Here is a 12,830-nt window from a genome sequence, read left to right as displayed (position 1 = left end):
GAACACTTCGAATTATCCTTCCGCACGTGGATGTGCGGAGGTCGAGTTGAAATAGTTCCATGTTCGAAAGTGGGTCACTTATTTCGGAGTCCTCCTTATGTAAATAATAATGCTGCACGTGAAATTATAACCAAAAACATTTTCCGTGTTGCCGAAATATGGATGGATGACTATAAGGACATCGTGTTCTCGGCCATACGAGGATGCTGTCAGAAGATGTTCCGAATGCCCAGTTTTCACAGCGATGACAGAATCGAAGAGCGGAGGCAGATTCGAAAGACTCTGAATTGTAAATCTTTTGACTGGTTCCTTAGACACGTGATGCCCGAGGCTGGGATACCGTCTACTGACGCGCTGTATTTCGGGGAGGTAATGAATGCCAATTCATCATATGCTCTAGCCGTGACAGATGGAAATGAACTTGGTTTGACGAAAATGCAACTACCAAAAGGTGTTAGTTTACCAGGAATATATTTTACAATTGACAGATTTGGTAGATTTGTGCATGACGATAAATGTGTTTATGTAGATGACCACACGCAGGTATTAAAACTCAGTGACGCAAATTGTCATGTAGTAAAAAATAATTCGTCTTGGACTATGGATCCTGATAATTACGGAAGAATCGTGCATACAGGAAGTAAAGGGCGGTTGTGTCTCGCGCATGCTGTAACAGCGCCACCTACCGCAGGAAATATCGGATGGGTTGAACTACAGCTGTGTGACAAAAAGAACAGATCGCAACTCTGGAGATTTACTTATCAGTTTGACTGGAAACATAAATAACAATTCCGATATTCATAAGTTCGGTTATCATATCATCGTGTATAAATTAAGTCCTGGCTTCCATTTATCCATAACTACCACCGCTAATTACTGTAAAGTGTTGTCTTCCTTTGCCCATTGTTAATCACCTATCAGCGCCAATTATCTGTTGGCTTCACTTGTTTAGTTTCCACCTTTTGTTATTTTATTACTTTTGTTGTTCTCACATGTAGATAAATATGTTCTCGGACTCATAGCATTTATATTCACCCGATGAAGGAGTAAGTATAAACTCCGAAACGTTGTGTTCCTTATAATAAAGAAGTTGACATCCATACATTCTCTTCCTTTGTGTATCACTTCTAAATGCCTTTCAAAGACTTGATGTGTATGATGTTGCAATGTACTGAACTGCCTTTGATGTATTCGAGTTGTGAATGCAATTATATGCCACTCGTTAATCAGAAGAAAACATATCTAATAACATTTTATTTAACTTTTTCCAGCGAGTGATTCAGCATAATACCCTTTTCGAGAACACCTGGTGTCATCACTGATTTTCAGTGATCCATTCATATATTTTTCTCCGCTACTTTGCCAATGGAATCTGTTCTGGCAGACAATCGAGACGTTGACGTAATATATTAACATAAATCAGTATCATCAATGCCAAATGTAAAGAAATGATTTTGTGTGGGGTGCTCAAGCAAAGAAACCATAAGACATAAAAAGGTGTGTGTGTGTGTGTGTGGTGTGTGTGTGTGTGTGTGTGTGTGTGTGTGTGTGTGTGTGTGTGTGTGTGTGTGTGTGTGTGTGTGTGTGTTGGAGTATAATTATTGATGTCTTTGAAATAAATATTCTTTTAATAACTATTTTTCAGAATGTCCATGTTTTTCCTCCCTTCCTATCTACAACAAGCTTACCCTACTGCCGATGTGCCTATGCCTACGCCAGGCTTAGTCGGATGTGCCATTGCTATGAGGAGGGACTACTTTTTCGAAAATGGCGAATTTGATCCTCATCTGGAACTATGGGGAGGTGAACACTTCGAGTTATCCTTCCGCACGTGGATGTGCGGAGGTCGAGTTGAAATAGTTCCATGTTCGAAAGTGGGTCACTTATTTCGGAGTCCTCCTTATGTAAATAATAATGCAGCACGTGAAATTATTACCAAAAACATTTTCCGTGTTGCCGAAATATGGATGGATGACTATAAGGACATCGTGTTCTCGGCCATACGAGGATGCTGTCAGAAGATGTTCCGAATGCCCAGTTTTCACAGCGATGACAGAATCGAAGAGCGGAGGCAGATTCGAAAGACTCTTAAGTGTAAATCTTTTGACTGGTTCCTTAGACACGTGATGCCCGAGGCTGGGATACCGTCTACTGACGCGCTGTATTTCGGGGAGGTAATGAATGCCAATACATCATATGCTCTAGCCGTGACAGATGAAAATAAACTTGGTTTGACGAAAATGCAACTACCAAAAGGTGTTAGTTTACCAGGAATATATTTTACAATTGACAGATTTGGTAGATTTGTGCATGACAATAAATGTGTTTATGAAGATGACCACACGCAGGTATTAAAACTCAGTGACGCAAATTGTCATGTAGTAAAAAATAATTCGTCTTGGACTATGGATCCTGATAATTACGGAAGAATCGTGCAAACAGGAAGTAGAGGGCGGTTGTGTCTCGCGCATGCTGTAACAGCGCCACCTACCGCAGGAAATATCGGATGGGTTGAACTACAGCTGTGTGACAAAAAGAAAGCTCTGGAGATTTACTTATCAGTTTGACTGGAAACATAAATAACAATTCCGATATTCATAAGTTCGGTTATCATATCATCGTGTATAAATTAAGTCCTGGCTTCCATTTATCCATAACTACCACCGCTAATTACTGTAAAGTGTTGTCTTCCTTTGCCCATTGTTAATCACCTATCAGCACCAATTATCTTTTGGCTTCACTTGTTTAGTTTCCACCTTTTGTTATTTTATTACTTTTGTTGTTCTCACGTGTACATATAAATGCTCTCTACCTCATAGCATTCATTCACCTGATGAAGGAGTAAGTATAAACTCCGAAACGTTGTGTTCCTTATAATAAAGAAGTTGACATCCATACATTCTCTTCCTTTGTGTATCACTTCTAAATGCCTTTCAAAGACTTGATGTGTATGATGTTGCAATGTACTGAACTGCCTTTGATGTATTCGAGTTGTGAATGCAATTACATGTCACTCGTTAATCAGAAGAAAACATATCTAATAACATTTTATTTAACTTCTTCCAGCGAGTGATTCAACATAATTCCCTTTTCGAGAACACCTGGTGTCATCACTGATTTTCAGTGATCCATTCATATATTTTTCTCCGCTATTTTGCCAATGGAATCTGTTCTGGCAGACAATCGAGACGTTGACGTAATATATTTACATGTTTTCCATGTTTTTCCTCCCTTCCTATCTACACAAGCTTACCCTACTGCCGATGTGCCTATGCCTACGCCAGGCTTAGTCGAATGTGCCATTGCTATGAGGAGGGACTACTTTTTTCAAAAATGGCGAATTTGATCCTCATCTTGAACTATGGGGAGGTGAACACTTCGAATAGTTGAAATAGTTTCATGTTCGAAAGTGGGTCACTTATTTCGGAGTCCTCCTTATGTAAATAATAATGCAGCGCGTGAAATTATAACCCAAAACATTTTCCGTGTTGCCGAAATATGGATGGATGACTATATTTAACTTCTTCCAGCTAGTGATTCAACATAATAGTGACGGAAATGTACTGCCGGGCCACAGAAAGTATACACCCACATTTGCTGGTGGCTACAAATGTAAAAGTCAAGATATTTGACCGACCTATTCGATGGCGACGTCTTTGATACGGGTATCATAGTTGTGTTTCGGCCTTGTAACTTTTTGATATTGTCAAATACAATTTTCAAGTGTATACTTTCTTTTGCAGCTTAGAACTAAAATGGTTTCAAATGTTATATTTTACCGATGCAAGTTTGACGTTCATAATACATCAGTTGAATATTTTGTGTTACACTTTTCAGTTATGTGCACAATCAAATAACAAGTGACCGATATTGGTTCAATGTTTAGTCGTCGACTGATCTGAAATCCTAAATTACGTTACTTAGGAGATAAACACGAAGTGTTCTTCAGATTTGCGGATGTTAGTGAGTGTTCGATGCCCGGAAAATATATTTTGAAAAGTCATTTTAAACTAAGGTCCATTGAGAAAAAAACGTTAATGAAAAACGTTAAAACGATAATGACATATTTATTGTGTTCTTGATCCCTTCGCTGTAGGACTTGGCGCTCATACAGTTTGTGAAAGGACCGATGTATAACTTCTTTCTGAAAACTATCCAGAACATATGCCCCCTCTCTGGGCACATAACACAGTGTGTTTATTTCCATTCTTCCACGAAAAACTTAACCGCGAGCACTTTGGAGTTAGCGAAAATACTGAGTTCAGTCCATTGATTTGAATAGGTCGTCGATTTCAATTTTGTGTTTTTACCGCCGCAGATAATCGAGACATACCCGTGATTGATATTATGAGCAACATCTCACGCCGTCTAGGTATGATGACACACTGTCAACCAAGTTAGCGAGCCCGACCCCCGATACATGAAGTTGCCCCTACGACAAGCATTTACTTCTGGAGACCTTTTCCAACACATGGGGGCTCTGAAAAAGAGACCTTTTTGCAAAAGACATGTCACAAATGACAATAAAAAGAGTCAAATCAAACAGCCTAAAATCCCAAGCAACTTTGCCAGGTTCTTATTTCTTTAATTTTTGTTACCAAATTGGCTAAATCTGTATGAGTGACTGCAGTTCCATGGACCAGGAGAGGACTGAGAGTGAGAGTGTTATCGCTCTGTTTTAGATATTGTCACACCTTGTTCACTCACTCACTCACTCACTCACTCACTCACTCACTCACTCACTCAAATACTCACTCAGTATGAAGGCCATAGGCCATATCCAAAGACCAGTTTGCAAGTATAGTAGAGTCAATATACATCATTTTAAACATTTAACAAATACTTTCTTCTTTCATACGCATGATAAATTAACAGGCTCAGTAATTTTATATGTTCTGTATCGTTTGTAGCAATTATTGTTTTAAATGTATGCTTATTTACATTAGATTTACATGTCTTTGGTAGATATTTACTTCCGATAGCATCAAAAGTAGCACATACAAATTGAAAATGATATTCGTCCTCTACATCTCGATTACATAAAGGACAGTTTCTCACGCATATATCGATCTTTGCCACCTCCCTTCATTATTTCTCAACCGTAACTGGGATCATATTACGTGTGATTCGGGAATTGGGTGACGTTGAATATTAAAAAATTAAAACACTTTATATTTGAAATTACAATGAATGATTTTATTTACACAAAGATATATGTTATGCCATGATGTTACAACAGCTACAGGGCACAATCAGTTTGCAGATCAATGTTCACAAGCCATTGGGTTTTCACGAACAACACACGGTTATGTATACGGTGAAACCTCGTTGCTGCAGACTGTACCGCCCCAACTCCTCCTGATAACCGAAATAAAAGTTTAAAGAAAGATGGTTATTGAGAGTGATTATGGTTTTACGCCGCTTTTAGCAATATTCCAGCAATATACGGCGGGGACACCAGAAATGGACTTCACACGTTGTACCCATGTGGGGATCCGAACTCTGGCCATGACGAGCGAACGCTTTAACCACTAGGCTACCCCACCGCCCTGGTTATTGAGTATCATCCTTTTGTGTATATGTACACGTTCTGAACAATAATCTCCAGGAAGGTGGGGTTTCCATATTAAAGGGGTCCGGACTGGCGGGGTTTCACTTTATACAAATGTATTGTGCGACAGTCCTTAACGACTGACGCCAAAATCAAATTTATGAGCAAATGACCACACCTGATTAGAAGTTGTGTTACACGATGCCAATTCAACCACACCTTTTCCCTGGGTGTCACCTCGATTATGCACCACACAGTAACGGCCAGCAGGACCGGTGATTTCAAGCAACCCTGTGCCCAGTCTTTTGCGAGAATTCAACGTCCACTTCCATTTTGAATTATCACAGTTATTTTTATTAGCTCTTAACAACGTCGTATTTCCATCCACACCAATGCACAGTTCCCCAAGCATCAACCTCCCCTCTCTATCAATAATGAACTGTTCCTCGGGGAGTATTCTCCAACCACCACACTCCTTGTCCCCTACTCCAACGTAGCCATTGGGCTGTACCACTAAGCAGTAGGAGGTTTTGGTATTCTTCACTGCACCGAAATATAAACTATCTTTCGGCGGGACTATAAGCTCCGGGAACATTTCTATATAGTTTTTAAAGCTACCACATTTCAGCTTCCGTCTGAGCTCCCTCCTGGCCTCGATAGATTTCAATTCTTTTTCAGAAAAGGTCGGTAATTTAAGTTTTGATCTGTAGGAAGCATATATGAATTCCTTATATTCGTCCATCCATATTTCAGCAACTCGTAAGTTGTTCTTAGCCCGTATGATTTTACCGTCTCCCAGAAAGTCGTGTGTGAGAAGTTTGTACAAGTGTCCGACCATAGAACAAGGGACAACTTCAAGACGCCCGCCGCACATCCACGTCCTGAACGCCAGTTCAAAGTGTTCCCCTCCCCAGATCTCAAACGCGGGGTCGAACCCCCCGAGATGATAAAAGTACTGTTTTGTTACCGCGATAGCACAGCCGGTGAGAGCGGGGGTTGGGAAAGGCGCCTCGGCGGGTAGCTTTATGTACGTCGGTGTGGGAGACCAGGCATAACTGTAAAGTAGATACATAACATTAACATCATAACATACAAAAGACTTCCAGTTAAGGACGCATCGCTTAAAGATACCCAAACTAGTTAGTAGTTTCTTTTACATGTTACACACAACGGCAGGTACTAAGGGGCCGAACATCTGATATTCCAACCTTATTTAGACTCACGGTTTTAATACAGTAAACTACGTTTATAACGAACACACTTATAACGAACTGACCGATATAACGAACTTATGTTTTAGTCCCGGCCATTTGTTGCATATATGCTGTATATGCTTATAACAAACTACAGTTATTACGAACTAAAATTAGTGGTCCCTTTGTGTTCGTTATAACCGTAGTTTATTGTAACAAATATCTGGTTTTTCCGTTGTAGCTGAAAGTAAAAATCAACTCTCCATGCAAAATCTCAGTCCCTTCATCCTTAAGACTATCAAATGGTCTCCCCCTTAAGTACCTGTACAAACAGAATGACACCTTAGGTAGTACAGGAAGGTAGGAAAACTCATCTCCCTAGGCAAGAGAGTTAACTGACAATAAAAGTCCAGTTTCCACCTTTGCCGAAATAGTCTGGTATTATGGAGTAACATTTTCGCTGGACTAACGAGTCTATGCATAGTCCAATCAAAACCGCGCAACGAAATCGAAATCCGGTTCGTAAACTGTCGTGCAGATTTCGGTCGATTGCTGGATTTGCAAAGCATTTGCACCGCCATTTCGTTGTCAACAGATATTTTCCAGATATTTTCATGTTTGTAATCAAGGTGCTCGCATGATTTGATGCACTTCGCTATGTACGACCCGTTTTATCGCAATATAGACATTGATTAACGATCAGATCGTCTTGACTAAGCGTCGCCATTTTGTTTGAAACAAATGAAAGTGATACGAGAGGTGGATCTGATTTGTCCATAGGAGAGGCGTATAATAGCCACTGGTGGCGCTACGATCGAGCCCAGGAATTCCAGTCTAGTTCGGCAAGGGTGGAAACTGGACTTTTAAAGTCAGTTAACACTCTTGCCTCGTGAAGATGAGGAAAACTATGCTAGAAGATGACTGCCCGTCATATTCCTCTGTTAATATAGAACGTCAACACCAGAGAATACCCTGTACCCCGTGCCGAAACAGACTACACAGGGCGTAAACCAAAATAGCGGGGAAAATTATATGGAGGAATCATTGAAAATCAGATGATACAGGGAGTTCGTGAAAAGTGTAAGCACATCCAACACAATTTGCATAGAGTAGTGAGTGCTTGTTTGTTGCCTGACCACGCCGGCCTGTAAACATTAGAGTCTGGACCAGACAATCATGTGATAGACCAGAAAATACAGTGATACGATTACGCATTATAGATTTGTTGAAAGTAAAAACTGTTAATTATGAATTACGTCTGTAGCATAATAGGGGCGGTCTGGTAGCCTAGTGGTTTAAGCGTTCGCTCGTCACGCTGAAGACCAGGGTTCGATTCCCGACATGGGTACAATGTGTGAAGCCCATTTCTGGTGTCCCCCGCCGTGATATTGATTGAATATTGCTAAAAGCGGCCTAAAACCATACTCACTCACTGTAGCATAATAAGAGCAGAAATTCTGCTGCTTATAAGTTAAGAAAAATGTTTAAGAAATGGGATGCTGACTATATAAGCATTGCGCCTCACGGGCTAATGGGGTAATTTCTTCACCGGGGTTTACAAACAGCCTGACATTCATTCATTTGTGGCTCACGTAGCTTAACATCTTCACTTATTAAATGATTTCCAATAAAAATTCTGAATACAGTCAACCGTTTACTTGCAATTCATCGAAAAGAACAAATAGACACAACGCTACACAATTGGAGCACTTTGTGTGCTGACAATTGGGTACCTCACTCTGAGATGGCACTAAACCGAAAAGTATTAGAATTTGTACTTTACTCAGAATTGTTACACAATTGAAATAAATTAATCAATATAGGAGTGAGAGAATCCCACATATGTGTAGCTATGGTGGCGCCACCTTATGTTCAGTCTCACGAAGGTGGGCGGTCGGGTAGCCTAGTGGTTAAAGCGTTCGCTCGTCACCCGGGTTCGATTCCCGACATGGGTACAATGTGTGAAGCCAATTTCTGGTGTCCCCCGCCGTGATATTGCTGGAATATTTTGCTCAAAGCGGCGTAAAATCAAAACTCACTCACTCCCTTACGAAGGTAGTTTTGGGACTCTGACTCGATGGACCCTCCTGTTGCAGGCGTCACATATGTAAGGCATTCGTAACCTACTCCGGGACAAGCTGAATAGCGACTCGTGCCCCTCTCGTGGCCATTTTTGCGACTGGGTTTAGTCGAAGCGCAAACGGGCATAGTTAAAAGAATTATCAGCTCGTTGCGTAACGATTCATTTCCTCCATGTCACATATCGTCCATATGCTATTTAACACATCGGACTTATGGTATTTTATACAGTATGATCACATTTAACTGTATCTAGGGTATAATTTTAGATGCAAGACATAATAAGTAAAATCGAAAATTATTCCCGAGGGATTGGATTGGTTTGTGGTATTTCCACCGAGAGGGGGACGAGTCTTTTTGCAGGTTACGGAAAGAGGCGAGTGGTGACGAATGATATGTAGGACGATTTTGATCTTTTGACATTGTTCCCTAACGCCCCCTGAACCTCAAACGCCTCACAGTATCTTCTACGTAGGTTGCTTCCCTCACGAAGAGACTAAACACATACCTGTTTGTTTGTTTGTTGTTGCTCTACGCCGAACTCAGAAATATTCCAGCTATATGACGGCGGTCTGTAAATAATCGAGTCTGGACCAGACAATTCGGTGATTGACATCTCGAGCATCGATCCACGCAATTGGGATTGGATGACATGCATCAACCAAGTCACTGAACAACCTATCCCGTTAGTCGCCTCTCACGACAAGCATGGATTGGTGAAGACCAATGTTAATCCGGATCTTCGCGGGTCTAAACACAAACCTTAACACGTCCAATAATGTTGTGGCGTTTAGAGGCCTAAACATGTCTAGCATTGTGTTTCAAAAGCATTAATTCACTCAGTCACATCTCAGTGGATCGATGCTCATGATAGTAATCACTGGATTATCTGATCCAGACTCGATTACACAGCTGGAATATTGCTGAGTGCGGCGTTAAACAACAAATCAAACCAAAAAACCTATTATTGAAGTAAATTGTCTTTTACCTTAAGTCCCAGTCAAAAGCTCCCCTCATGTTCTCTTCGACATATGAGTTTTCCACAGTAAAGATATTAGGTAACAGTGGTTGTACCACCAGATTTGATTGGCTGACAAGCCTTGCAACCAACGGTTCTAGCCATCCAGTAGTGCATTCCATGTGCGAGTCTAGAAACACCAGCACTTCCGACGTAGCCGCGTCAGCTCCCGCCATCCTTGACCTTGACACGCCCTGTCTTTCCTTGTTGCGAATTAATTTTATTCTTTTATCGAGCACACGTACATATGTTTCTAAATCTTCGCCGAGATTTTCCAAACTGCTGACATCGTCTACGAGAATGATTTCTTTGAGCAGTTGAGGTGGTGAGTTATTAACCAGAGCATGTATGTGGCGTAACAGCATCGTTACGGCCTCGTTGTGAAATGGCGTAATTACCGTCACCGTTGGGAGGGAAGTTAGATCAAATTTCGCGAGTTTGCATTTATCGTGACGGAGGTCTGGTAAAGTCCGATTAACCGGCGTGTGGTCACTAGATGTTACATCAAAGCCGAAGTCATGATTAGTTGGTGGTTGATGATTCTGTTTCACGTGGGCGAGCATTTGACTTAGTGTGATGTTCTTGTCTTCGTCATAGCTCTGGGCCTTGCGGTTGAACAACCTTCCAAAAAACACACATACATTATCATAATACGTTGTTAAATAATAATGATTTAATGATAATAAATCATATAATGAGATAAACATCTCCTATGACAAGCAGCATATCGTGGTGAGAATATAGACTCTCACTGAAACACTTGACTGATTGTTGGTTAATCATTAAATGGTTCAAATCGGAAACATCTCTTCTTAACGTACTTATTTTACTAATGTTTGTATGGTTCGTGTTTCTTTTGTCGGTTAGTATGTATGTATGTATGTGTGTGTGTGTGTGTGTGTGTGTGTGTGTGTGTGTGTGTGTGTGTGTGTGTGTGTGTGTGTGTGTGTGTGTGTGTGTGTGTGTGTGTGTGTGTGTGTGTGTGTGTGTGTGTGTGTGTGTGTATATATTGTATTTCGCATGCTCTGCTTTACATCTTTACCCCTCGTATTAGATGTTGCAGTCACACACCTTCATCTACCGTTCATCGTGTTATATTAGTATTTATCGACCCGTCAGGCCAGTGTGCCATTGACGTCATAAAAAAACAAATCCGTCCAATAACCGCGCTGAACCTTTAGGCTATCATTTGGAAAAATGCGGAAACTGGCGATTTTCAGTTTTCCCATTGCACAAACTTGATTTTGACAACCATAAGCTGTTAGTAAAAAAAGAAAAAAAGTTCATTAGTTAAAGTCGAGAGTAGGAAGTGTCAGGGATGTCTCCCTTGTTTTCTTGTGTTGTTGAACGACTTTAGATATATTAGAATATTCCTTTTATTATGACGTACCTGTTAAGCTCAGCCTGCAGCTCTTTGATCTGTCTCTCAGCTTCAGTTCTTGAGATGTACTTAGTCATCTCCTGTTTCATCCGGGTATCTTTAGCTAACGTGATCTTGGCCATCTCCTGAGCGGACCGCCGTCTGATGTTAGACTTGCTGTGGACGTGCTCTGTCGCCTGCATGTTCCGCAAATGACAAAAACGTTAGAACAAAAAATCTACTGTCCAGTTCGAATAGCCCTCGACAAAAAGGTCTGATGTTAGACTTGCTGTGGACGTGCTCTGTCGCCTGCATGTTCCGCAAATGACAAAAACGTTAGAACAAAAAATCTACTGTCCAGTTCGAATAGCCCTCGACAAAAAGGTCTGATGTTAGACTTGCTGTGGACGTGCTCTGTCGCCTGCATGTTCCGCAAATGACAAAAACGTTAGAACAAAAAATCTACTGTCCAGTTCGAATAGCCCTCGACAAAAATGGCTGTTGTGCACGGTCTTTCATTCAGAAACCATGTATAATACGTACAAAGAAATTGAAATTCGAGATAATAATTATATCAATTTTGATTGGTATATTGGTCTGACGAAAGCAGCCCAGTAGGTTTTATTGATCTCTATACTGCAACATTTGTTATATAACAATGGATTCTCTCCACAGGCAATAACGATGTAAGTAAAACAAATAACAGTACACCAAACATGTTTTTCAAACTCTTAAAACATGTAGTATACTAAACAACACAAGTTAGGAATCATGCATTTTTGTGAGGGATATTTTCTTTTGAAATTGTGTGATCAGTCGTCACGACAAAGAAATCCCCCCAAAATATTCATTTTTTTACAGTAAATAATGTTTGCAAACATTTTAACGTATCAGTATGACGTCCAGTCCAATAGCTGATATGTATAATACATCAAATTGACAATGTTTCAATGAAGGAAATATTCATTGAACCCTTATACACATAAACACCTTTATTTCGATATGTCGTGAAAGACGAGGTGGTGTGTGATCCAAGTATAGACAATCCAGTGATTGACATCATGAGCATCGATCAACGCAATTGGTATACGATGACATGCATCTACAAAGTGACCGAGCCTGATCACCCGATCCTGTTTGTCGCCTCTTACGACAAGCATAGTCCCCTGTTACGGCAAGTATGGGTTGCTAAAGACCTATTCTACCCCGGATATTCACGGGTCCCTTTACTATTGGTGTGATTGTTTGATTGTTTGTTTGTTTGTTGTTTAACGCCGCACTCAGCAATGTTCCAGCTATATGACGGCGGTCTGTAAGTAATCGAGTCTGGACCAGACAATCCAAGGATTGACAACATGAGCATCGATCTACGCAATTGGGATCGATGACATGCATCAACCAAGTCAGCGAGGCTGACCACCCGATCCCGTTAGTCGCCTCGTACGACAAGCATAGTCGCCTTTTACGGCAAGCATGGGTTGCTGAAGACCGATTCTACCCCGGATCTTCACGGGTCGAGACACACATGTGATAATGAGTAAATAGTATGTTACCTGAGTCCTGGCAGCTCCGTTCTGTTCGTCTCTCCGATGTTCTCTTTCGCCTTCCTCATCATTGTATGACGTGTGG

At 40.9% G+C, this 12,830-nt stretch overlaps 1 protein-coding gene across 1 annotated transcript; it reads right to left on the bottom strand.

Moving 5' to 3' along the window:
• Positions 1 to 5,684: 5,684 nt before the first annotated feature.
• Positions 5,685 to 11,404, bottom strand: LOC125377005 (polypeptide N-acetylgalactosaminyltransferase 5-like). The gene is made up of 3 exons (XM_048389779.1): positions 11,232 to 11,404; positions 9,812 to 10,462; positions 5,685 to 6,606 (listed from the first exon to the last, which is right to left on the bottom strand). Exons 1-3 carry the CDS (start codon positions 11,402 to 11,404, stop codon positions 5,685 to 5,687), a joined length of 1,746 nt encoding a protein of 581 aa, XP_048245736.1.
• Between the last annotated feature and the right edge of the window lie 1,426 nt (positions 11,405 to 12,830).

Source organism: Haliotis rufescens, unplaced genomic scaffold, assembly GCF_023055435.1.
Source record: "Haliotis rufescens isolate VD_foot unplaced genomic scaffold, xgHalRufe1.0.p SCAF_8, whole genome shotgun sequence".
Classification (NCBI taxonomy): domain Eukaryota; kingdom Metazoa; phylum Mollusca; class Gastropoda; order Lepetellida; family Haliotidae; genus Haliotis; species Haliotis rufescens.
Note: the sequence above shows the minus strand (reverse complement) of the source record. Positions and strands in the feature narration are given on the sequence as shown.